At 43.8% G+C, this 27,723-nt stretch overlaps 1 protein-coding gene and 1 non-coding gene across 2 annotated transcripts; one reads left to right on the forward strand and one right to left on the reverse strand.

Moving 5' to 3' along the window:
• Window positions 1-347: 347 nt before the first annotated feature.
• Window positions 348-27,568, reverse strand: LOC121458944 (protein FAM185A-like). Its single transcript, XM_041668379.1, has 8 exons — window positions 27,120-27,568; window positions 24,052-24,161; window positions 22,985-23,077; window positions 17,862-18,000; window positions 14,065-14,106; window positions 9,981-10,076; window positions 8,907-9,041; window positions 348-2,039 (listed from the first exon to the last, which is right to left on the reverse strand). Exons 1-8 carry the CDS (start codon window positions 27,499-27,501, stop codon window positions 1,927-1,929), a joined length of 1,110 nt encoding a protein of 369 aa, XP_041524313.1. The 5' UTR covers window positions 27,502-27,568; the 3' UTR covers window positions 348-1,926.
• LOC121459166 lies at window positions 23,802-23,905 on the forward strand. Its single transcript, XR_005975921.1, has one exon. It is a non-coding gene; the product is annotated as a U6 spliceosomal RNA (small nuclear RNA).
• Window positions 27,569-27,723: the final 155 nt, after the last annotated feature.

Raw genomic sequence — 27,723 nt, forward strand, 5'->3', positions numbered from 1 at the left:
AAATGGACTGGAAAGGCAGGCGTTAGAAAAGCGGGCTATGTAAAGAGCCACTGTGTACAGCCCACTAGTAACTGAGCATCCTCAGCTGAATTCTAATCCATGGCCTTTGGGTTTTTGTTGGCTACTTTAATCAACTTTATTTTTAGTCATGAAATGTTTTTCTAATTGCCTAAGAGTGGGAAAATATTATAAAAATTGCTGTACTGCCTCGTCATTTCCTTTGCTTAACAGCTCACCGCACAAGCACCGCACAGAATGTCCCAGCATGTGAGACAGTCCATTTTATATAAATTCTGTTTTATTAAGAATAAATTCTAAGGGGACAGTCACAGACCGACAGGGCGGACTTTATTTCACAAACAAGATATTGTTAAGAATGTAAAGAAATGGGACAGCAGTAAAAGGAGACTTACTATAAATAATATCTAGAAAAGTTTATTTGAAATCAGTGTCTAATCACTAATTTATCAAAATCAAAAATAATCCAACAAATTGATCTGCTCAGTGTAGTATAGTTAATGTTGTAGTAGCCATTTCTAAAGAAATGGAGTTCATAGAGGAATTCTATAAATTATAGCCCGCCTTATAAAAGTGATTGTATCTTCATACATCTCATGATAGAGTAACAGTTCTTTCCCACTGTGAAGACACAGTAAATCAGAAGCAACTGCTTCTCCTACATGAAAAGTGTTTGATTCACAACTTAAAGACAGTGCTACAGGAGGTACTAAGAAACTCTCTCATGTGGGCTGCAGTAACAATCCTAAGGTGACTGACACCTGGGCCTTGACACAGTCATCTCTTGAGTGGGCGTCGTGGAGAGAATGTGACATGCCCAGAATCATGTTAAATATCTTGGCCAACCAAGCAGAGCTTTCTTCAGCTTATACGGAAGTCAGACGTTCAGAGCAGGAGGGCTCCGTGTGTCCCCACGAGGAAGGAGATAGCATACGGAAAGAGTGACCCTTTGTGGAAGGCAGTGAGACAACAATGTCACACAGGCATAAATGCGATTTCCCTATAATGTGAGTGAACCTGGGAGCCTTCTCCCTGCAGCCCCAGATAACATCCAGCTGAGAGACGCACGGAGCACAACGCCCACATCACCAACTATAAGCTGCTAAAGGCCATCTGAAGTCGTTAAATCTGGTAGAACTGTTCTTTTGCCCCCATCCAAGGATTCGCTTTTTATTCAGTAACTTGTAGCTGATAAATTCTGAAGTAAAGCATAAGTTTTAAATTGTGTGTCACCTGAAGCAGCAGGAGGAAGCCTTACACTGTTCCGTTCAGGTTGTGAGCCGTTCCTTTGTGTGCACATCATGCTATCTGTGTATACTAGCTGTCCGTCAGACATGCAGCGGCCACACTGGCCTTCCAGCCATCACAGTGGTGTTACGGTGCCAGAGTCCAAGAAGTCCTTATGTTGGTAATGGCTCTAAGGTACAGTTGTAATGACATTTGCACTGGGTCTGACAAAGAGAAGCCACAAAATGCTTTAAGGAAAAATGTAAAAGTTCTTGACTTGGTAAGAAAACAAATCATATGCTGAGGCAGCTGGGCCCTATGGTCAGGGTGGATGCACGGGTGGGACCCTGCGAAGAAGGAAGGAAGCATCTGTTTGCTATTGGAAGAACTGCCAGAGTTTTGCTCGGAGTATGTAACCGCTTAGTTGAACAGAAAAGGCATTCAGCTGGCATGTGTGTTATAAAGAAACACGGTTTACAGGAGTTGACACTGCCTGTGGTTTCAGGCATCCCGGAGGCCTCAAACATGTCTTGGGGCTTCTGTAACTTGGAACACAGCAATAGAAAACAAACTGTAGTCAAGTGCACCTTTGCGGAACTCCCGAGACAGCTCGCCAGCATTCCCGCTGATGCTGTTGTCTGCTACACCATGTGAGAATTGACAGACACGGCCAAGCCATTCTCAGTTCAACAGTTTCAGAGACTGAAACCAGCTCTGATGTTTAAAACTCACGGTGCCTTTGGGGGCGACGGCGGTTATCCACCTTTCCTGACTCCTTGCTTGATTCATGAGTCCTGAAATACAGAATTGCACCACGTTCAGTTTAGTAGCGAAGAACAATATTTAAGCAGACTAATCTTACTTGTTTATCTCAAAAAAGGCAGAAATGCCTAAGAGTGAGCACCTTGTGGAAACAAGTCAGTCAGGAAAGCCGTGAAGAGCGGATGTGGGCTGCTCCTCGCTCACTCCGTCAGAACTGAGGTGAGTTGTCACACTGGTTCTAGTGCAGGCTGGGTCATTAAACTGCTTGCATCTGAGGTGCGCAACACAGTCAGTCTGACAAGTGTGGAGCTCTCTCCCCACAAGACAGCGAGCACATCAGCCCTCCTACATCTCCTCACACACTGTGATCTATCCGTACCCTGTCCCCCACAGGCTGCGTTACAGGCTTTATCACCAGCTGCACTATGGGAAGGTGGAAGCTTCCTGAAGTGGGTCCCGTCATACGTAAGTCTTTGGTCACGGGAGTGTGCCAGCCCCTCTTTACGCTCTTCTCATTCTGCAGCCCCGAGGTGAGCAGCTGCCTCAGCACACACCCACAGGTAAAGGGGCCACCTGCTGATCAGAGACTGGAGCTCCCCAAACTGTGAGCTCAGATAATTGTTACAGTAACCAAAGGCTGGCTAACATACTTTCCTGCCCAGGAGCCAGCTGTTCCCTCACCCCACAACCTAGCCATCACTGATCTGCGTTGTAACTGTGATTATTTGTATTTACATAAAAAGAACTGTACTTTTAAAATTTTCTGTTTTTCTTTTTCCAAGGTAACTGAGGCTGTATCCATGTCCACATTGTAGCAGGCAGCTTCCCCCAAGCATCAACACTTGTTGAGTGTTCACGGTGGTATCTGTAGAACTTCGGGAACAGCTCCTCCTCGCCCCTGTTGTCCCCGGGGCCTCAGCTTAGCCTTCTCTCTGCATCCTGCTGGGCCCCTCTGTTTCCCCCTCCTGTCCTGGGAACAGTGGCAGTCACACAGCGAGACGTTTTCTCTCTCCCCTCTGCTGCTCTAGTTACTGATCGCCTCTGCCATCAACACACCCTGCGCAGTCTCTCATGAGGGCCACGGAAGCAAAACCAGCGACGACGATGGAACCTGAGGGAGCTGTGGGTATGTTCCTGCATCCACCATCAACACTTTCTTTTTCCTACGGTTGTTTCCCTGTTAATACCATGAGACAGTCTCAGCTGAGGACATGTTCCTTTGTACTATGTGGTCTTTATGTCACACTCCAGGTTCTCTGCATTCTCGCCTCCCTTCCCTTCCCCCTGAACCACAGTTGGGAGCGTGTCCTGGACGCCCTGCCCCTGCTCTAGAGCCACTTCCTGGGTCGCTTTCCCGTGCGCTCTCCTTGTTGTGTTTTCGATACACCCAAGCCCGCACACCTCACCTTTGCTCCTCCTGCCCCTCCCACTCTTCCGCGAGGGTCGGCTTCACCCAAATAACTTCTAACCTTTCTGGCATGTGAACGTCACACTTTAACTTAACACTACAGAACACCAGAAAGACCACATCTGAAGTCTAGGAATAAATGAAAGAAAAGACTCCGTCGTCAGTGTCTCTGGCCATATTTAATAAGATCATAAAAGAAAACGTTCCCAAGTTAAGGAAAGACAGACACACGTAGCACACAGCACACCAAAGGCAAGACCAGCATAGCCCAGCGAAGACAACGGTCACAAGCAGAGGACACTGAGAGCTGCACAAAGAAAGAACACAAGTCCCACACAGAGGAAAACCTACCAGAAGCTGACTTCTCAATGGAAACTTTAAAAGTCAGAAGAACCTCTAAGAACATATCCTAAAATACCACGGTTACCAGTCTAATTACTGTGCCCAGGTGTAGCGAGCTGCGTGGTGTCACACCTGATGGAGATGTATAGTCAACTCCTGAGATGGCTAAGGCCTGACCTATGCTATGATCACGCAATGATTATCAGCTGCCTGCATATGCGTGAACCTATGGGCAGTGCCCACCTGGCAGTTCGGGGTTGGCAGCCCGTGCCTACTTAAGGGCTGGGAGAGGTTTGCCCAGAGAGAGAGAGAGAAAGAGAAGGAGAAGGAGATAGATTGCTGTGAATAAAGTCCCGAAAACTGCTACAAGAAGAGCTCCGGGTGTTGCGTTTTTCCTTGCTGGTCGAGGGTGGACGCGACACCCAGGAAAACTATCGGCCATAGTCAAGGAGAAATAAAAACTTGCCATGGTATAAACAGGCTGAAAGAAATCGTCTCCACCAAACCAGCTCCACTTCAAAAACACTGGAACCAGTGTTGCTTTGTACTGGAGAGAGGAAGGAGTAAGTGTAGCCAAGAGACCAGAGAAAGAAGGCAGATGGAGCCTTAGTTACTGGAACACAAACTGAAAACAAACAATGACCCGTCTACCCGTCTACAACCGAGATACACCTTTTCGATAACTTTACACATTCACGGCCTCAACTCTCCAGCCAGAAGACATGGGCTGACTGTAAGAAAAAAAAAAACAAAACATCTTTCTGTTGTCTACAAGAAACTCAGCTTTAAAGACTGACAGAGCGGAAGGATGGGAGAGTGTTGTGAACACACGGGGCCTGGAAGTGGACAAGCTGTCACAACCGCAAATGTATATGCACCAAGCTGCAGAGTACTGCCAGAAGTAAAAGCACAGACTACCTTACACCCAGTAGGTGACTTCACCACTCAACTTTGACCAACACACAGGTCATCTGGACAAACAAACTGTATAATGTCAGAATTGAATGACTTATCCACCAAGCTGACCTAACATAACAGGTCTACAGGAAATTCTACTCAAATGCCAAGTACAAGCATTCTACTCAGCAGCCCATGGAAACGTCTCTAACGTAGATTGCATCCTGGGACAAAAACCAAATCTTAACACAATCAGGACAAATGATAAAATTCCATGTATCTTATCTGGCCATGGTGCAAAAAACTTAAAAGCAAAAGCAAACAGTTTTCTCATAATTACACAAACTTGGGGAGCTGAAACAACACATTACGAAATGATGAATGAGTAAAGAAATCAAGAAAAAACATTCCTGGGACTAAATGAAAATGAAAACACAGAACAATAAAACCTCTGGGGAAGAGATTAAAAGTATTCCTTAAAAGGGAAATTCATTAAGTCCTAAGTCCCACTGCTTACATTGAATGAACTCAAATAAATGACTTAATGATACAACTCAAGAATTTGGAAAAGCAAAAACCAAACAAAATCCAATATATGGCAGGAAATAATAAAAATCAGGGCAGGAATTAATGAGATAGGGTCAAGGAAAATTCAAGTTAAGAGCTGGTTCTTTGAAAACATAGGATTGAAAGTCTTTTGGCCAAACTAACCAGAAGAAAGAGATGATATACATTAGCAGAATCAAAAATCAAAGGGAAAAATTACAACAGATACAAAGAAAGAATATCATAAGGAGATTGTTTAGCAGCCCATACTCCATTAAGTTAGAAAACTTAAATGAACAAATGCCTGTATTTACCCAAACCACCACATTTAAACTAGGGAGAGTTCAGCAACACAGACCCAAAAAGCCCAAGCCCAGAGAGATTCATAGCAGAACCAGAATTTCAAAGAAGTGCTACAACCAGTACTTCTTAAATTATTCAAACAAACAGAAACAGAAGCGATACTTCCAAACTCCAATGAAGCCAGTATTAGTCTACTAGGCAAACCAGATAAATCCCCAAGAAGAAAGAAAACTTCAGGTCAAAATTCCTGAGGAAGCCGGGCGATGGTGGCGCACGCCTTTAATCCCAGTACTCGGGAGGCAGAGGCAGGCGGATCTCTGTGAGTTCGAGACCAGCCTGGTCTACAAGAACTAGTTCCAGGACAGGCTCCAAAGCCGCAGAGAAACCCTGTCTCGAAAAACCAAAAAAAAAAAAAAAAAATTCCTGAGGAACACAGACACAGAAATCCCCAGTATTAACACTTGTAAGTCTAATACAGGCAAATTGTATCCAGGAGCTACAAGGATGGTTTAACATACTTTGTTAACAAATACAACAAGACATATAAGTGGACTGGGAGACAAGACATATAAGTGGACTGGGAGACAATCACATGATCACCTTTATAAATCCTAGACCTGTGTTGAAGAGTCTAGGAATAGAATATAGAAATATAAAGTTGTAAGACCAAACACATTTTGGGAGAAAAAAGTAATAAAGTTGGCAGTCACTGTTTACTCTAACAAACACTTTCTGCCTTAAGAGCAGACATCCTGACAGTCACTGTGAACAGAGGCCTCCTGCCTCCCAGCCTCCCAGCCAGACAGGTACTGGAGACACAGGTTAGCTTCTAACTGCGGCCTCTAGGGGATCCTCTGCCTGTATGTCTTGCATTCCTTCAGGGACAGTGAAAAGCGGCTGTATCAGCCACAGGCTTTTGCAAACATCCTAAGTTAATATTCTAACATCCTATAACCAAACGCTGTAAAACTTCTAATGTAGTGTGACTTTAAGCCTGACCTCAAGGCTGTATGAGCTCTCTGGCCCACACCCCGTGCTTGATTTTTACTACAAGAGGAGGCCCAGAACCAGCCCCATGACCACAGTTTCAGAAGCCTGATCTCTGGCTGTGGTCACAGCTATAGCTGATAGGCTTTGTGTGCCCCATGGTGATTTTTTCTTTCTCAGGGATAAAGCTCGCTCTGGTTGAACAGACTTTGGTGGTCTGTCCTCCATCACTGTGTGATCCGGGACCCCATTGCCTTTGGAAGCTTGTCTCCATCCCCTCAGCACAGAGTCAGCCAGAGTCATGCTCAGCAGCTCCCTCTCCAGCTGTGCTGGACCCTGATGACGTCATCAAAGCCACCATGGGCTCTCTTCCCATTGGTTCTATCCCTCAGCGATCGCTTTCTTTAAGTGCCTGATGTCAGTGTCTTCAAAACTGATGAAAAATGTATTTTACTATTCCTCTGTCATTGTTTCAGGTGAGAGGAAAACTTAATCCCTGTAACTGCATCCTGCCTGGGAGATTTTTCTTTTCAAAAATATTATACAAGTCAAATGGTCATGGCACACGCCTTTAATCCCAGCACTCGGGAGGCAGAGGCAGGTGGATCTCTGTGAGTTCGAGACCAGCCTGGTCTACAAGGGCTAGTTCCAGGACAGGCTCCAAAGCTACAGAGAAACCCTGTCTCAGAAAAAAAAAAAATGTTATACAAGTGCTATCATCCTCTACAAAGATCACAATGAACAGAAGCAAATCCTGGCCCTTTTGGTGGACATGAACAAAGGCTCTGTCTGTCTCATTACCCATGGTATTTCCAAAATCTCACACTCTGTTAAGGAAATATAAGGACACAAGTGTTACGAAAACGGTTCCAACATTAATTCTCTATCAGCATATTTAAGTAAATGCTTTGAAAAGCGTACAGGCCAGAGAGATGGCTCAGCGGTTAGAGCACTGGCTGCTCTTCCAGAAAGGCCTTAGGTGCAATTCCCAGCACCCACACGGCGGCTCACAACTGTCCAAAGTTACAGTTCCAAGGCTTCTGACACCTCACACAGACATACGTGCAGGCAAAACACCAGTAGACGTAAAGAACAAAAAGCCTTCCATACATAAACCTGACAGCATTGTTTCCAGTTACTGAATCTCCCCAATATGATCCTAAATATACATATGCCACTAATAAATTACTTCTGTATATTCAAAAACAGCAGTTATTTCTAAAACTGTCAAAAGACTGCACTTTTTTTCCTTATTTGGAGCAATAAAATCTATTCTTACGTTACAAAATAGAACCCAAGGACTTAGGTCACATTCCAGCTTCTTTCCAACCTCTGGCCCGATTCTCCAGTGCGTGGAGGCCAGGGGATAGCCCCTGGATTGTTCCTCGGGTCTTATCCATCCTGTATGAGTCGGCGAGACTGGCTGGCCAGAGAGCCCAGGAACCAGCCTGTGGCCACCTCCCCAGTGCTACGATTACTTATGATAATCTGTTTGTTTGTTTGTTCTAAATATGTGGGTGTGGGTTCTGGGGTGAAACCTAAGTGCTCATGCTCATAAGGCAAGCATTTTATTGGCTGAGTCTCTTCTCCAGCCCTGGTTTCCACTCTAAGCAGTAATACGCCGAGAACTCTATGTGTGTATGTGTGTGTGTGTGTGTGTGTGTGTTTCGCTGCAGTCTGACTGAGATGTAGCTGAGCAGCAGTGCTGGCGTCCATACAAGATAAGCAGGACAAATGTCAGTCTTTCCTTTAACATTCTTTATTGTACCACAGGTACTTCAGGGTGTGGAGCTAGATACACCACAATCAAGTTCATAAGTAAATTGATGAAACTGAATTCTAAAACTCAATAGAAACTTGACTTTAAGAACACCCTTTCATATCCATGGCCATGGTCTCACGGGTGAGCCTGTAGCACATGGACACGGGCAGTTTACTTCAGTATTCTTCCTGACATTGTATTAGAATTTAAAGAGAAATGCTAGCAATAATTTTAGTAACCATTAAAACAAATACTTAAAGACAGTATAGGCATTAGTGTAGCTAGAAGTAATGAAAAATGCACAAAAATTATTCAAGTTGTGGAACTGAGACTTTGCCACACCAAAAGAGAGAATTTACAGTGTGCACAGCAAACAGGATTCCTGTCTCACCACGCAGTTAACTTAAGGCTTGTGTAATAATGTAAAAGGCCCAGACGTAAGGACAGACGCACTGAGTGACCCTACGTGAGGTCTTTTCTACGGTGTCTGCACCACGTCACTGACAGTCACTGGAAGAACAACGTCAAGCACACGGGAACTGCCCTGAGAACTGCCACTCACGCATGCGCGGTGGCCATCTACCCGTGGTTATACGCAGGTTCCTTTCCGCGCACGCATGCGCGGTGGCCATCCACTCACCGCAGTCTGCTTACCTGTGACCGTCACGCCGCCACCTTTATGATCCTTGGCCATGTCATGAACTTGAGCGTCTGCATCCACAACCACTTCTTTCCCTGATAACTTTAAATAAGCTCGTAGAGAAGATGGGGCCTTGACAGTAATAGAGCCTGCGGTAAATTTAGAGTAAGACAACACAAATAATTATAAATTTTATTAAAATATTGCTCCTGATTTACTGTTTTTCTCCTCAGTATACCGATGTAAACAGCAGCGAATTCTCTTTCTCCCAGGCAGTCAAGCAACCTCTGAAAACACCTGTCATGGCTGTCAGGAGTGTGGGCATCAGAACACGAGGAACTACCAGATCTCCTTTGCTGACTCCCCACCCAGCAAGCCCACACCAAAAAGGGGCAGAAATCACCACATGCGTGCAAAGGCCCGGACAAGTGCTATTTCATTTCATGAAGTTCGGCGGAGGACTGGCTCAAGTGCCCACCACGGCTGCAGTCAGAACGCAGGTTCAGAGCAAGGACCAGCCTGCTTCAGTCACTCTGATGCTCCCCACAGCACTGTGCCACGTGACCCACAGAAGCCTGGGTGTTCAGTCGTGCTAGAGCGCAAGGAGAAATAACAAAACCATCTGGACTCCAGCTGACTAGCGGTCAGCTACAGTATTTCAGTGCGGTCTGCTGGTTATCCCAAAGGAAGATTCTAGATTCTAAAGGACTAAATCAGAAAAAGTACTCCGTTAGCTGTGAGATCCTGTGAACAATCACAGTGCAGGGTCACAACACATCCTACTGCACAGCGCCATTCACCGTCAAAGTATAACACCATGTTCGCTTGTTGTACAGAAAGAAAGCTTGTCTCCATGGCCATCTGTACTAAGCATAAAGATGTCTGGTTGGCTAGATCAGGATCTAATGGGAGATAACCAACCACCTGTCTCCCAACATTACATCATCACATTACATCATCACATTACATCATCCTCTCCTCTCATTACATCATCCCTGTCTCCCAACATTACATCATTACATTACATCACACATTACATCATCCTCTCCTCTCATCACACACAAGCACTGACAGTCCAGTTGGCTCACCTTCCTGTGAAGTCAGTACCACTTCCTCCAGCTGGCTGATAGAAACATCTATGGCACCCTGCTGACTTGAGGCCTTCAGACACCCAGAGGACGAATCTGGGAGAGAGGAAAGCATAACTATGATTGTTCTTGATGGGATTATAAACTTGAAATAAAGGCCCTGCTTCAATGTATGGGTAAGAACCCACAGACCTTGCGAGGCTTTTCATTTTCTGCATAGCAGTGTTATTATTTTTATCAAAATGTAAACAAGTATTAAAAGTTTAGAAACATACACCCAGACAGCTAACAAAACTTACCCACAGAACTCTGAAAATGCATCTCTTCTTAAACTTTTAATTTAACTTTTTACGTGTATGGTGTTGCTGGTAAGGAAGAATGTCTATGTACCACTTGCCTGCTGGGTACCAAGGAATCCAGAAGAGGGCACTGGGCCCTCTGAACTGGAGTCACACAGTGAAGGCTCCATGTGGGTGCTGGGAACCAAACCCAGGTCCTCTGGAAGAGCGCCAGTGCTCTTAACCCCTGAGCCATCTCTCCTGCCCCACGGTTCATGGCCTGAAGTCTGGCTGTGGGAAGGGTGGTAACAACTGGCAGCCAATGCCAAGACCAGAAAGCATCACTTGATCATTCCGCTTATTCTCAAACTGACAAATTTAGTAGATCACCAGTATTAGCCAAAAGTGTTTACCTTGTGTTCCGTCTATATAAACAGGGGCAAGGTTAGTGAGACAGTCAGCTTCTCTTCAGCAAACCCGCTCTAGGAGAGTAATGTCATCCACAGGCTTTACTGCATTGCTTGGAGGGCAGCAAGGGTGTGGAGCAATCACAGAAAGCGGGGAGGCTGTTTTCTGTTTTCAGTTAATACTTCTGGACAGGTTTCTGGTTTTGAATAGGTATCTTCAAGTCAGAGTAAGGAAATCATAACTTAATCCTTCTATGGACTCAAACTTCCCCATGTTGTCAATGTCTCTTGTTTTCAGCAGACCAATAGGTTCAGGTCAAGGGGAAACAAAGTCAGAGACAAGGAAACTGGAGCATGACTTGAAGTGCCAGTGCTAAAGGTCATCTTCCCTACCCCCGTGGCCACTGAAACTTTAGTGCAATATCCAGCCTGACCGTACTGAGAAGGCCACAGCATATTCTTTCCAGGAGCCCCTCTTAAAAGCGTATTTTATCAAGGGCTTTGCCTACTTCAATCGAGAAGCAAACTAAGAACAGTGGTGAAAATCACGTGAGAAATAATATCTTTTATAAAATATGGAGAGAAAATATATTATCCACAAAGGCAATGCTTTTCTTTCAAATTTTAAATAACTTCAATCAAACTTGGAAGTGAATTATTCAAGATCTGGCACAAAGATCATTTAGAATAATTTGTCTCAAATTTATACCAAAAGGTCCTTTGTCAGACGCCAATTATTAGTTTTCAGGTGTCAGATGTAAACACCAATGTAAGTAAATGAGGACATCAGATGTAAACACCAATGTAAGTAAATGAGGACATCAGATATAAACACCAATGTAAGTAAATGAGGACATCAGATGTAAACACCAATGTAAGTAAATGAGGACATCAGATGTAAACACCAATGTAAGTAAATGAGGACATCAGATGTAAACACCAATGTAAGTAAATGAGGACATCAGATGTAAACACCAATGTAAGTAAATGAGGACATCAGATGTAAACACCAATGTAAGTAAATGAGGACATCAGATGTAAACACCAATGTAAGTAAATGAGGACATTAGGTAAATGACAGAGACTGGCTACAACATTGCTAGATGAGTACCAACAGAAACCTCTGATTAAAGAAGCCATATAAAATATATTACGATCACAAACATGCAGGCTTCCTAATGTGTACACAGGTCATCCCAGCCTGAACTAAGTGCTTGAAAACTAGTTCTCTGGGAAAGGGGGCTCTACAAGAATGTGAGGTGAGCCACAAACAATGCCTTTATTCCCTTCACCACAGGGAAGATAATAAGTTACAAAGTAATCATATTTGAATGTTATCAGTGCCGAGCTTTGCTAATGTCTCATTTTTCAAATCTGTCAAAAAACTCAAGATGTGTTTCATAAAGAGTAAGCACAAATGTGACATTTAAAACCTATGTAGAAAACATGAAATCTCAAAGCTGTAGGCAATATATGGCTGCGGGCAGGACAGTAAGTCTTCTGTAGGAATGAGGGCATAGTAGGCTATCTGATTCCAGTCAGCCATGCATACGCGTGTGCGCAAACACACACACACACGTGAACTCAGTAGCCTGTTTTTATGAACACATACACGTGTGTGTAAAACAGAGAAGGTCATGAATTTGAGGGGGCATTGGAGGAGTTGGCAGGGTGAGAGAATTGGGTGGGGATGACGTAAACACAAGCACTCATGGATGAAAAATGAAAAAACTCTCAAAAATTTTAGATTAATAAAACCCAGCAGTTTGCATTTTAAAGTTATGCAGCAAAAAACTTTCTGTAATATGATTGTTGAAATGATAAATTAATCATCTAGAGTAAAATGATGACTTTATCCACAAGAATTCCATACTTTAAAGGTTATACGGAGAAGCTGCTGTGAAGAAGTCCCACAGCTCCTGGAGAACAGAAACTACAGATGAGACAGGAGTACGTAGACTCCCACAGAGAATTATCTACCAATAGAATTCTGGACAAAATCTTGTCGTCCAGAGACCACTGAGCTGTTTTATTTTTAATAACTCAAAAGTGAAATATTGATGTCAACCACCAGCTAACACCAGGCTCAAGCAAAGAAACACGTAGTTGCAGCATATTCCGTTGACAGGAGAAAAACAACTAAGCTTGAAAAGTTAGCATTTTAAATGTGTTGTTTTCTTTTAGATAAATGGAAAACTTCAAAATTGAATAAGCATGTTCAAAGCAAGGTTTTAAATATTTTTAAATTTCAACTTCCAAGCTATTAGGAGGGACAAGTTGTTTGTTGCCTGGTTCATATGTTCTTAAAGCTACACAAAATGCAAGGGCAGGTAGATTTTATACACAGGACAGAAGAGTTTGAAAGGGTAGAATTTTAAAGCGACTTCAAGTTTTCCATGGGGTTCCCTCTAGGTATTCCACAAATAAGAAGGGGTAAACAGTCCTCAGGGGGTGTGTGAGCCAAGCCACGTTCACCTTCTTAAAAGATGAAACCCAGTTTGGCGATGCCTTGAAGAGGTCACAGGGAACAGACTCCGCCAGCACTCCTGTCCCATCACCAGCTCATCGGCCCTGCTTTCTCCTGCTCACCCATCCTAATTTCAGCATGGTCTTGTCTCAGAAAGAGATCCCACAGGCTGAGCATCCTGAACATGTGATATCCGCCATCTGAGCCTTCTCGGGACGGAAGCGACACACACAAGGTTCTAAGACCTAGTCTCACTTCGTCTCCCGCCACACCCAGCACATCATTAAAACTGATAAACCCACCTCATTCCTAATGTTTGTTCTTGCCAGCCCTCTGTGTGGGAGCTCTTTACACATCATTTTACAAGCCTTTTAGTTGTTATTTTGGTAACCTCAATTAAAATGTCTCTCTTCTTCCCTGAATGCCCAACTGCAGTAACTTTCTTTCCATAAGCAATCTCTGTCCCATCACCCTTATTTCCTCCTTGCACCCACGGTGATCTGAAATCACCTTTTGTTATTTACATGTCTGTTCTTTTTCTCCGGGCACTCAGACTAATATATTCCCACTTAGTAAAAGAATTCCTGACATATAGACACCCATAAACACAGATGAAAAAGGTATTGGCATGCCTAATGGTTGACATCAAATGATATCAATTTTGGAAACAATTTGCACACACACACACACACAAATAAGTGTAATTTTTTTCAAAGAGTGAACGCAGCTGTTTAAAGAACTCAAGAAATTTATATGATTTCCTTTCTTAATACTAGGTCCAGGGCATTTTCTCTGAGTGGACACATTCATCTTGGCCTGTCTATACATGACCTACATATCGAGTAAGGCTCGTGAGATGAACTATAGATTTTAATAAATCATCACAATAACAGGTGTTGTAAGCCATTACCAACCAGCACCTTGACACATACCTACTGTAATGTTACCCATCTTGCTTTGTAATACGATATTTCCTGCAAAAGAGAGAAAGTGAGAATTTCATATTACTAGGGATAATGAAGAAGGAACCGTGCTACCGAGAACCCTAATGCACAGCTGCACACCCACAATGCCACTTATACTACTACTCCCGCTGTGGTCATTCCTGTCAGCACCAGAAATCCAGTCAGAGAAAATGACTTGGGGATATAACCTCCTCCTCTCTTCCCACACTGAAGGGTTTACAGCATACTTACAAAACAATCACACATATACATGGAGAGAAAGCAATGACACCCTGACAAAATGTACTTCCCCCACCTTTTCAACCTAAACATCAACACCAGTTCACTAATTAGACAGTACAAAGCCAAGTTTCAGCCAAGAACACAAATGTTTCGTGGAAATGTCTTTTTCTTCCAGCCCAGTTGCCACATCTGTTGGATTAAAGTAGTTTCTGAGCCAAGTGTTAAAGTGGTTTGGGATAACAATAATGAATACACAGATGTATGACTAACAAAGAAAAAGGCTTCAAAGCTTTCCACTATGCCGTGAAAATACGTTTTCCAGAATTATGATAGGGTGTTGCAACCATTCCTCTCAGCCTCTTTAGTTTAAAAACAGGGTTTCTCTTCCCATGTGTGTCTGTAGGTACAAGTACCCCCAGAACCAGAAATTCAGAGCTTCTCTCTCCAAAATGTGTACAATAACATCATCTTTTCTAATATACCCTACAACTACAGAAACAAGGAATAACTTGATTCAAAATTAGTCAATTCAATATTAATTCAAAATAAATCAATCAACTGAAAATTATCTCATATATTTTGAAAATAGTATGTCAATTTCTGGAAAAAGTCAAAAGAAAGGCACAATTCATGTGCCCCGTCGTCAGACTTGCAGGATGGCAAAAGTGGCTGCAAAGGTGTAACACCCATCACCTTCATGGGAGCACAAGACAAGGGGCGCGCTTATGTAGGGTAAGAACATGGTTTTCATGGGGAAGCCCATGGAATTATTTTTATGTCCTAGGCCACTACAAGGCTTTGAAGACCTTGTGAAGTGTGTCGGGTAAACATTACTTCACTGGTGTGCTCTACAACGCGTCCAGCTGTCAGACCCCGTAAATGCGGTCTCAGCACCGCGTGCAGACGAGAGTCAAAAGCAGTCGCTCTCAAACGCTCCCACTAGTCCTCCCTCGGAGCACCCACGCTCTCTGCGGGATCCTCCATCACCTGCAGGCCACACAAAGAGAGCGGGAGAAAGGTGCTGGGTGGTCACCTCCATGATTCGGTTATAAAAAGATTATAATTCTGTATTTCGAGTCCCTGCTACTCTCAGGAAGTCAGCTGTAACACTGTCAACTGCCCTTCGACAAGGAAATCAAGGGGCCTTTGGCTAACAGGATGAACTGCATTCCAGCAACAGCCATGAGGAGGCACGGAGCCATATTTACTCCGCCTGAACAGAGAGCTCACGGCCCAGAATGACATCATGATTATAATCCAGGAGAGATCTTACGTCAGAAACCCAGCTAGGCCGCTCTGAGACATAGTTTTAGTCACCTAGCCAGTGAGTCTAGTCTCATATACACAAGAAAGCTGATCCTATACACTTAAAATAGCCTTAAATTAATGTAGCAAAATACCATTTTTAGATGAAAATATGACTCTCAAACTTGACTATGATATGAAGTCTTGAGAAAATGATTATTACAGCTATAAACCAAAAGCTTAAGGCTCACAGAGAATGAAGACCACTTCTCATTATAGTGACATGTGTCTGCTGACATCCCTCTGGAATAGTAGAGCCGTACTACACAGTCAAACACAGTGGAACAAAAGGCTGGGGAGCTGAGAATGGTTATAAAGAATATTTCAAAAATATTTTCACTGGGAAGTGGTTATGGACACCTTTAATCCCAGCTCTCAGGAGGTAGAGGCAGGTGGATCTCTGTGAGTTCAAGGCCAGTCTGGTCCACAGAGCGAGTTCCAGGACAGCCAGGGACAACAACTGTGTGTCCTTTAAAGGTGGGCATCACTTCCTGCCCAAGTCCACACTCCTGGCCCCTGGGAATCCGGCACACAGTAGTCAGCCAGTAACTGTGTTGAACGAGTAAGTTGAACTGTAGCAGAGCCTATGACTCCCCCTGCAGAGCCCAACATACCTAAAATATCTATTATATTAGATAGAATACCTTAACTATGGTCACCATAGTAATGTGATGCTTATTAGAAGTCACTTAAAATATGAAATTACAAGTTATTAATATTTCACTTCTGCATTGCTACTGCTTAGAACTCAATGCACAATGAATAACACCAAAAAAGGTAAGAAAAGCATTTGTTTTATTTGGATATAGCTCTGCTCTATTTTAGGTTCCAGTAATGTTATCAGTGTAGGGACTGTTGAGCTCAGCTATCAAACCGAGGTGGAAGGTTATTCTAATCTCCTAAACTCTCCCTCTCTAACAGAAGACCACTGCTAGCCCGACCAGCCCTAGCCAATCCCCGATTTGTTACTTGCTAGCCTGACCAGCCCTAGCCAATCCCCGATTTGTTACTTGCTAACCTGACCAGCACTAGCCAATCCTAATACAACTTAGATTTATGCTCCCTGCTAAAACTCAGGAGTGTTGCAAATGTACAGACACCAGCATTCCGCCTTACTAAGGAGTGAAATGAGCCGACCATCTATGGGAAAGCGGTCAAGCCCACGCTTCCCGGAAGACGGCCGACGGACATTTAGCAGACGTGCACACGCTGAATGCACTTCTTCCGAGGACTAAGCGGGTCTTAATACCACCAGCACGTATTTCAGAAAATACAGCTGGATTTGGATCAGATGCTCTCTGGAAACACAAAGGGGCAGAGTGGCACTGACCGCCAGCAGCCTTGGCCATGTCTCTCACCATTGTGGTCTCTTTCTCTCCACAATGCAAACATTCACTAAGTGTTGCTGCCCTCTGTAGAGACACGTTCAGGACATCACAAGAGGATACTTAAAGACCACTGAGATAGCACAGTACTAGAGGACCTCTGCCAGCACAAAACACATGAATGCACCGTACCCAACATTAGTACCACAGAGTTCCTATAATCTGATCTACCCAAATGTTTAACCTACTTCACTGTTACCTCTCCTATCATAAAAAGTAACCACTAAGAAATCTATCTTTATTAATACTGCCTTTATTTTATTTCCTTGATATTGTTTTTCTTATAAAAATCCATCTTTATTCAGACTGCCTTTATTTCATTTCTTTCATGTGTTTACATATCATAACTACTGGGTCTGGAGATAGAGCACGCACATGCTGTACACACATGCATACACATGCACACACAATGTAAAATAATACAAATCTTTTTTAAAAAAATCAGAATTACCATTAGCTTCATATATAACAGCATAATTTGCAAATTCTTGGTAAAATAAAATAAAGTTAGCTTGTAAGTTTATTTTTGTAGATTTTTTTAAAAAGATGGCTAGTCTGCAACTAATTATCTAGAAAGCCAGTTCCCGATCTTTCTTGAACTACACACTCATCCCTTAAATTTTGTGCTGTGTGAAAAGCCAGTTCCTGACCCTTCTTGAACTACACACTCATCCCTTAAATTTTGTGCTGTGTGAAAAGCCAGTTCCTGACCCTTCTTGAACTACACACTCATCCCTTAAATTTTGTGCTGTGTGAAAAGCCAGTTCCTGACCCTTCTTGAACTACACACTCATCCCTTAAATTTTGTGCTGTGTGAAAAGCCTGAAATGTATCAGGCCCTTGTCATCTTACCATGAACATTTCCTAATGCAATATCCCCAGCAGCCGAAGACAAAAATGAAGATTCGGTATAAAGATACTTGACTTTCAGTAAACCATCCTCTGTAGATATATTAACGCAACTTCCCTGAAGTTTATCTACGGTCACACTCTAGGTAAAGAGAGACTGCAATCAGTTCATTATAAAACAAACTGTAACAACCAGAATGTCATCTAGAACAGCAGTTCATTATAAAACAAACTGTAACAACCAGAAGGTCATCTAGAACAGCAGTTCATTATAAAACAAACTGTATCAACCAGAAGGTCATCTAGAACAGCAGTTCATTATAAAACAAACTGTAACAACCAGAAGGTCATCTAGAACAGCAGTTCGTACCTGTGAGCTACAACCCCCACAGCAGTCACACATCAGATACCCTTCATATCAGATGTTTATGGTTCACAACAGTGGCAAAATCACAGCTATGAAGTGGCAACGAGATAACTTTATGATTGAGGGCCACCCCACAGGAGGAACTGTACTGAAGGGTTGTAGCGTTAGGAAGGTTGAGAACTGCTGATCTACAATGATACCAACTCCATGAGAAATACACATCTTGACAACCGACTCCCAGCTCTAGCTGCCTAGACAGTGAGCAACATGCACTCTCCTGCAGAATGGGAAACAGAGCCAACACAACGCCCGAGTCTTTCATTTATTTATGCCTTCTTTAGTTTCTCTTAACAATGTTTTATGCTTTCTTTGTAGAATTTATCTTACTTGTTTATTCCAACTAGACATTCTTAAAGTGCTATTACACAATGCAGCTCTTGAAATTTCATGTTATCTTCTTGATGTTTATATTTGAACTTAATCTAGCAACCACAATAAACTCACTAATTCCAAAGATGTATTTGCATTAGAGAAAGTCCACATGCACAATTATATTCTCCAAATGATCACTCTGTCTCCCCCGCTTCTATTACACATTCTTATACTGATTACGTTCCCTGTGCTTTTCTTATGTCTGAATCCATCTTCCATTTCAACAGTAACAGCAGGGAGATGCTTGTTACAGAAGGTGCCCTGTGTGTATCTTTCATCTGATTAATAATCCAATGTACTGCCATCCCTATATTAATCTCATGAATGCATTTTGAGCCTCACCTGCTTAGATGCTGCTGAGCTACGTGGCTTTTCTCACGTGTTGATGTAATAACTATAACCTTCTAAAACTTTTCCACTTTGCATTTAATAAGGCAGTCGCTTTCCAGTGAACAAAGTGAGAGGAATTCTTATTCGTCCTTAAATGTCCCTAACAAAATTCAGTATGTGTTTGTTTCAAATAATGTTTGCATGTAAAACAAAGACAGTTGGGAATTCCACATCATCTCTACCATGTTATAAACAAACGTGTTAATATGAAAGTGTTGGTACCACACACTCAGTTACTATGATGGCTTGCCACTGTTCTGCCCAGGAACAGTTTGAAGTAGTACATGGGGCATTGAAACCAGCAGTACTGCTGTTTGAACACAATGACACCGGCTTCATCCCTCCTCACGAGCTTTCCAAAAACTGTAAAGAATGCTAACAAATGTTAGCAAACAAGATCGAGTTTCAAGAATGAAATACTACAGACGATAGTATAAAACAAGAAAGAAAAGTACTTAGTGGGTCTTAGGGGCATACGGTAAAACTGCTTCCCCTCTGGATTCACAGTGCGTAACTTCTTGTATTTTTAACTACCACATTGCTTTTTAACTACTTGTTTATCTTAAGTTGATTACGGACTGAGAGCCAGCAGGGCTACAAGAGACACCCTGTCTCGAAAACTGGAAAAAAGAGGTGGGGGGGGGGGGGGAGAGAAAGAGAAACAACCTTCCAACAAAAAAGTCTTTACCTACAAACTCTACTCATGAAAACTTGCTTAATGTTCATACTCTCCAAGAATTTCTATAAAACAGGCAACAAAATGGAATATTCTGGCCTTTCAACAGGGAACGGGGCTGTTTTACACCAAAAGAAGAACATTTACTGGAACATTTAAAGCACCCTGAATCAGCTAAGGAGCACTTCTACCTAGACACTGCCTGCTACCACGTGAATAAAGCTGGATTTCCAGATACTCTTTATGAGGGTCTGGAAAGTACCAAGGATCAATACTGTTCATTAAAAGTGAAAAACACCCCCAGGAAGCCAGAAAACACACTGACAACCAACGCCAACGAAAGCAAGTAAAACCCCAGCACAGCACAGCTGCCAATCATTCATACAATTTCCCAGAAACCCTAAATTCTCCCAGGGTCACAAATTAGAAAAATTAAATTTGGGTTAGCTCAGTTTACAGCAAAATATTGACAAAAATCTTATTTGCAGTCAAAAATATTACTGGATAAAAGTATCACATGCAGATTGCCTACATTAAACTGTACACTCTGATTTTTAATAGAAATTATTTAAAGAGAGGACAAAAGGTAGATCAGAAAATAAATACCTTCCTGAGAGGTATTGCTAAAATTAATTTTAACATAAGGAGGGATTTTTCCCTACACTTGGTCATTATGCACACACATGCACACACGCGCGCACACACACACACGCACACACACACACACACACACTTCTTACAAGTAACAAAAATCAAGTATTTAGGAAGCACTGTGACTCTGTAGTCAGAAGTGACAAGTGTTACTTATCAGGTTAACCTGCAGCCATATAAACTATCTATGCTTTCTCAATTTATAAAAGGCCAATTCTGAAATTAATAATACCATTTAAAACAGCCACACCACTGACAGTCCTGTTGTTTATGATGTCCATTTAATTTCATCATCTCGTCTGCGTAAGTGCACTGATACTTCCTTTCAAACAGCGCCAAGCAGGGCAGGGAAGTGCCGGTGATCTCTCCTACGGCTCTTCCTTCATCCTCACGGCAGGCAAGCGCTGTGTCACAGGCAGCCCCTTCCCTGCAGTAATGCCTGAATCTTTCTATCAGTCTTCTCAGACAGCTCCATTACTGTGACCACATTTTCCAGAAAATTGAGACACAGAAATGTTAAGTAACTTGTCTTAAGTCTCAAGACGTAGTAAGTGGTTGAGTCAGGAAGTTTAATCCTCAATATGTGCTGTTAACCAGTAATTATATTTTTTATGTTTTTAAATAAACTTTTAAATGTTTTAAAAGGAAAAATAGAAAAATATCTATACTAAGTCTTGAGCACATCACCATACTCAAGAAAGAAACGAAAGTTCCACAGGAAGTAGGAGTGAAGAAATGTTTGGTACCCATGTCAATCAGGACAAATTAACAACTAACGTGGCCATCTCTGATGGAAAGCTTGTAATTCTGGGGCTGGAGACACAGCTCATTAGTACAGTGCTCACCAGTCAAGCACGGGCCCCGCGTCTGGATCCCCAGCACCCATGTGAACCTAGTACCACCAGTTTATAGCCCCTGTGCGGGAAAGGTGGGCATAGCAGATCCCAGAGCTCACTGCGTCGCCAAAGTCCAGAGCTCCCGGTTCAGTGAGAAACTGTCTCCAGAAACAAGGTGAAGAGCACTTGAGAAAGACACCAGTGTTGACCCCCACAGAAAACATGGGATCTTATGGTGGCATCACATGTAATATCACACGTAACACTACACATTACTGCAAGGGTTGACTGTTGTACTTCTACGGAGGTGGTAATCTGACTGAAAAAAAGCTAAGGGTCATCTCCAAGGGCATGACATAAGGCTACAGGCTCTGGAAACACTTGCCTAGTTTAATTTAAAAAGTTTATCATATATTTAAATACTTGTTTTAACAACTTCCCACAGATTCTCAGAAAAAAAGTAATGGGAAATTGACAACAGCAGGAACAATGCCACAGCCCCCCTGAGTCCACTGCACCAGACAATGCCACAGCCCCCAGTCCACTGCACCAGCAGAGACAATGCCACAGCCCACCTGACTCCTCTGCACCAGCAGAGACAATGCCACAGCCCACCTGACTCCTCTGCACCAGCAGAGACAATGCCACAGCCCACCTGAGTCCACTGCACCAGCAGAGACAATGCCACAGCCCACCTGACTCCTCTGCACCAGCAGAGACAATGCCACAGCCCACCTGACTCCTCTGCACCAGCAGAGACAACGCCACAGCCCCCCTGACGCCACTGCACCACAAGGAGCCAGCAGATCCCCGTGAGCAGCTGCTGCCAAGTCTAACAACCCAGATGGGAGAAGGGGAGCACCAACTCCTACTAGTGTCCCTCTGACCCCCACGTGTGCACTCTGGCGCGCGTGCACACCTGCACTGTGCACACACACTCACACTCACACAAATAAATGAATAAACACCATGTGATCATTTTTAAAAACTGCCAGCAACGAGCTACAGGATAAGCTCATAACCTCTGATTATTTTGTAAGCTCCAAAACACTACCCATCACAGCAGCAACCGAGAAGTCACAGTCCCCAGACCTTAACTTTCCTGTTAGCAGCATGAGAAACAACTGGAAGCAAGAAAACAGCTTACAAAACACACCATCTTTCTGTGACAGCAAATCTCTGAGGCGGGGCTTTGGGGACGGTGGTTCTGTCTCCCAGCGCCATCTTGTGGAAACACTAGAGCTGATTTCAGATGCTTTTTCAATTTTTATATGAATTCTCTGAGTACATGACGGATTTTGAGCCTATCAACCGCTCATTCCACCTCCAGCTCATCCAGAGGCCCTGCTGTCTTGCTGCCTCTCCCGACATCATGTCCTCTAATCAGTGCTGTCATAACTGCACGCGTATCTCAGAACTGACCCACGATCGGTCAGACAGCAGCGAGCCAGGGAGAACACAGTGTTCAAGGAAATACAGCACCTACACAAATCCCAGTTCCCATAAGTGGAATTACTTACAATTCATGACCATCAAAATAAAAGTCTCTAAAGAGACAAGTCCGAATTAAATATGAACTGTTTACCGATTATAATGAACTAAATTAACTATCAAAGGTATTAAATCACACACTAAAACTTATATTACAAGCTTTAACCACTTCACTTCCAAACATGAGCTTGCACTAAGAAGAAAACATTCATAGCAAATCCTATGGAAGCTTCCCTTTGGGAGGCTCGGCAGCAGCGCTGAGGCCCCTGAGTTTCAATCTTACACTGTGGTGTGAGGCTTGGATGTCTATGTTTCCGTAAACCGTTCCCAGACAGATCACGTTGCCTCCTTTCGTTTGAACATGCAAATTTTGGCTCTGAAAAACAAAACAAAACAAAACAAAACCCACAGAGGGTAGTGAGTAAACTTGCACAATACTACGGAACATTTTCTTCTGTGCATGTCCATAAAATAGGCCAGGAATCAGTTGTAAGGGAAGTATGAAAGAGCGAAACCAACTGTTCTCACAAGGGTTTGTCTTAACAGGGTGGTTAACACAGCACGGTCACAGGTGTGAACCTGAAACCCAGGTTATTAACGAACTTTCTAGAACTCTTCAAAAGTAGCTCTGCTTCCATATCTGAAGCTCTCAGCTGAAGTGGATTTCCGGAGTCTCTCTAATGTGTGACGCTGTAAGCAGACGTCCACGCCAGGCAGACATGAGAAGCAGCGAGACACACGGAAGGAAAGAGAGGCAAAAAGCCCTGAGGTGAGACATAGATGAAGAGAAATGGGCTAAGTTATAAGCGCTAGCAGGAAAAGAGCCTAAGCTAAGGCCAAGCATCCATAACTAACAGATCTCCACGTCATTATTTGGGAGCTGGTTAGTGGCCCCCAGAAGAGAGCCTGCTACAGAAATACCAGCAAACTCTCTAGTGGAGGTATAATTTAAAACATTTATGGCTAAGACCAATCTCATTTTAAGAGAAATGGATGTAAAATTGTTAACTAAAAAATAGATGAATTATCTGTTGTTCTGTAAAATTAGCTGTCTTGTACTCCAGTAAAGAGCTTCTGGTATATTAAAAATGAGAGAAACAGTGCTCACTTTGGCGCACATACATTAAAATTGGAACAATACAGAGAAGATTAGCATGGTCCCTGTGCAAGGATGACACAAATTTGTGAAGCATTTCATGTTTTTTTTTAAAAAATTAATGAAATAGCCACATATTTTAAGACTTTCTAAAAGATGAATGATAATTTGAATACTAATTAAGTCTTGTATTTGTTTCTGTGCTTTACAGTTGAAAGTATTTTTACCACTGGAACAGAGTGAGAAACACTCACCTTCACAGCCTCCAAGACGCTGGTCCCCTGTGCAGTTCTGATTTCACAGCGATCACATTCAACATTCTGTACCTTTACAGAGCCAGACTCCAACAACTCGATATTCAAATCTAGAAGCAAAAGCAGAAAGAAGGAAGAAGTGAGTGCCTGGTCTGAGAGCATCTTAATATCCCCAGATACCAGGTCCTCAGGGATTCACTGCAGTACTGGGAAGAGTGGTGTCATTTCTCCCTGAAAGTGAGAGTCGTTACCACGCAGCAGGACCAAATGCAGGGCCTTTCCAACGGCCTCTAGAGACTATATCTCCTGGCTTGTCTGATCTAAAGAGAGGATAAAGGGGCAGAGATGGCCGTTCTTACAGGCTGGTACTCAGGCCTCATGTGCAATAGTTTAGGAGCTCCCAGCTCATCTAAAGAACCCACACAAAGGACGAAGGACACGGCAGTGAACTAACGAGTCACCAAATGTCAGGAAGGTCGGCTAGCCTTGACCTACGTTCCAGAAGATTTGAAATACTGATCCCCTAATCAGAAGCATATCACAACAGCATGGGTCAGAGTATGTGATCGTGACTCAGGCGTTCAGATTCTACTCCTGCCTTTCACAAGCACAGAATGGGATTATTGCCATACAGCTATATCACAGGGTACTTGAAACAAGTTTTAATAACCAGAACCCCTTTCTAAAACCTAGTGATAAGAAGAACTAAAGCTACAATATTGTGGATAAATAAGAGTGTTTTTGAGGAAAGTTTGAAAAATAGGAATCAGTCTCAGCCTAGTCACATAGTGAGTTCAGGACAGTGGAGGCTCTGTAGAGAGATTCTGTCTCAACAGACTAAACAACAACAAGATTCTAAACAGTGATAATGAATACACAGTTCACATCAATATCAATGATTCCCAGAGTACAGCAATAAATACTATTGTCCTAGTTACTGTTGCTGAGATAAAACGCTGGCCAAAACCATTGTGGAAGGAGAGGGTTTATCTCATAGCTCACAGTCCATCACGAAGGGGAGTCGGGATGAACTCAAAGCAGGAACTGAAACAGAGACCACAGACAACACTGCCTTGCTCTCCATGGTTCTCTCAGCAGGCTTTCTTTATACAAACCAGGACAACCACAGTGGGCTGGGCACTCCCACATCAACCATACATCAAAAACTGCTTCACAGTCTTGCCTACAGGCCAGTCTGATGAAGGCATCCTTCTTTTTCAATTGAGGCTAGGCTCTCTCTTCCAGGTGACTCTAGCTTGTATGAAACTGATAAAAAAAAGAAAAAAAACCCGAGCCTTATGTTCCACCCAAGCAAGTTATTGGGACCCAATGCCACAACTCTAATATTTACAGAAGGAATCTCCTCAGTTGCATTGCAATGGTTTAAATTAGCAACAACACGCTGAGCGAGAAGAAAAGAGAATAAAAAGTCAAATGCTGATACGATCATAACCACACAACTGAATCCTGTCACACAGCAAGAGATAGGCAGCCCTGACAAACACACAGAAGAGGAATGGGATTCTGCACACGCTCTGCTCTTTGGGGAGATGCTCAGATGAAGAGCTGAGGCTGGACACCACAGCAGTGATGCTATGTCCAGTCCACTCAGTCACTCCTCCGCAAGTCAGAAGAACAAATAACTAGCTATATAGATTAGAGAGACCTATGGAACACAGGCCTGGAGACAGTACACTGGAAACAGGCTTCTGGTTAGAGCTAACGAGATCTGGGATTGCCAGCGGAGGTAGCATCCATTTTCAAAGGTGCTGTCTTAAGCTTTGTTTAGCTCTCTGTTGATACCCACCTCTGGTGGCTTGAAAGAAAACATCTCCCAAAGGGAGTGGCACTAATGGGAGGTGTGGCCTTGTTCGAGGAAGTGTATCACTGTAGGGGTGGACTTTGAGGTCTCCTATGTTCAAGTCACGCCCAGTGAGACAGACCACTTCCTGCTGCCTGCACAAGTTGTAGAATTTTCCACTACCTCTCCATGGCTGCCTGGACGCCATGTCCCACCATGATGATTACGGACTGAACCTCTGATTGCCGTCATGGTGTTTCTTCACAGCAACAGAAACCCTAAGACAACACCTTAATCTGTATGTGGTAGAGCCTCTCCAGCACCTTCAAGTTATTAGATTTGGAGGGCACATCCTCTCACTCATCTCGGTTAGTTGAGATGCAAAAGAGCATAACAGCTGAGCCATTCCAGCCAGCTCAAACCCTAGCTCCATCTCTTTGTATTTCAGGTGGAAAAGGCTTCTAGAAAGTAAGTTTCATAACACCCCTGGGTTTCTTGTTTGTTCATTTATATTACTTGTTTTATGACATTTCCTAATGTCTGAATTTCCTCATCTAAAATGGTAACAATGAGTATCTACTCTATAGCGCGACTGTCAAGGTTAATAAAAATAACCTCATGCTAGGTAAATGCTGTTATCATCATCGTCCTTCTGCTCCAGGAAGAATGGCGGCCTGGGGAAGCCTTCCTAGAAAAGGACGTGTCTACTTGCATCTGGGAAACAACGGGACCCAAATATCTAAGAAATATGTTTTGTAGGTACTATTATGAATTTTCCCAGGCAGCCTTACTAATCGCTTCAAAGCTCGCTACTCCCAGAGAATTTACTTACGCCTAAAAGAACGGGCAGACCTACTAGCTTGGGTGTCTGCTGGAAAGCAAGTACGTTTTTCCGGGTTAGTAATGAGGCAGCTATATACAGAGCTGAGGAGGAAGCCAGCCCCACGATGTGAACAAGGTGGACACCGAGTCACTGAATAGGTTATCAAAAACCTCAGCACTAAACGACGAATCATTTTGCTAATGGCTGTGGCCAAAGAAGAACACGGGGTCTCCACAAAGTCATTAGACTTTGCTTATTCCAAGTCATGCTTCCATTCGGTTTTAACTTAAACTGGGATCCTGACTCTTGGATACTATTCGGGAATCCAAGAGTGTCACTTTAGAAAAGAGGGCTCCTGAATGGGGCCAATTAAGTCAGAAAACAGGATGGGAAGAAACCTAAGACAGCGGTGCTACGCCCCACACCCGTCTCCACTTCACTTGCCAAACTTGACGGGCGCGTTCACCTCCACCGACGCCCGGGGGTCGATGTCGTCGGACAGGATGGCCATCTCCTGCCGGGCAGCGTCGTACTCGACCTGCAGGGAGTCCAGGCCGCCCGCCTCGAGCCCCACGCCGCACACCGCCACCTGCACGCGGTCGCCGCCCGGGTGCGCGTGGGGATCCAGGGGCCGCACGAGCAGGTGGCACGGGAGCCGCGCCTTCAGCCGCCCGAACGGGCTCACCGGCAGCGTCCACTCCCTCCGAGGCCCGTGGGGAGCCGATCCCCGCCGATCCCCGTCGGAAACGCACGACCGGGCCCCGGGAGCCCCGAACCAGGCGCCCAGCCGCGCTCGTAGCGCACATGGCGGGAGACGGCCCAACATGCCCGCCCTGGGCGCCCGAGCGCCAGAACCCCGAGGCTGCCTCGGGTCAGCCTGGAAGGCGACGGCTTTGCAGCTGCAAACCCGGTTAAAAATTAGAACTTCAAAGTGCCTGGTGGACACCTGACCCGGACTCTTAGCCTTCTTCCGCCCCTTTGGCGGAGGCCGCTGGGACGTGTAGTTCTAACGGGGCTAGACATCAAAGTACCCTGGGCCATTTGAACT

Source organism: Microtus oregoni, unplaced genomic scaffold (genome assembly GCF_018167655.1).
Source record: "Microtus oregoni isolate MIOR12 unplaced genomic scaffold, Mior012 000018F_ref0000195, whole genome shotgun sequence".
Classification (NCBI taxonomy): Eukaryota; Metazoa; Chordata; class Mammalia; order Rodentia; family Cricetidae; genus Microtus; species Microtus oregoni.

Bases quoted from the DNA above. Each gene is read 5' to 3' on its own strand.
- LOC121458944 (XM_041668379.1), bottom strand. From the start codon at position 27,501: ATGTTGGGCCGTCTCCCGCCATGTGCGCTACGAGCGCGGCTGGGCGCC. The intron at 10,077-14,064 runs GTATGTGTCAAG...CCTCTCTCCCAG, and splicing joins GATGGGTAACATTACAGTAG to ATTCGTCCTCTGGGTGTCTG. The intron at 2,040-8,906 runs GTAAGCAGACTG...TCTGTATTTCAG, and splicing joins TGGCGGCGTGACGGTCACAG to GACTCATGAATCAAGCAAGG.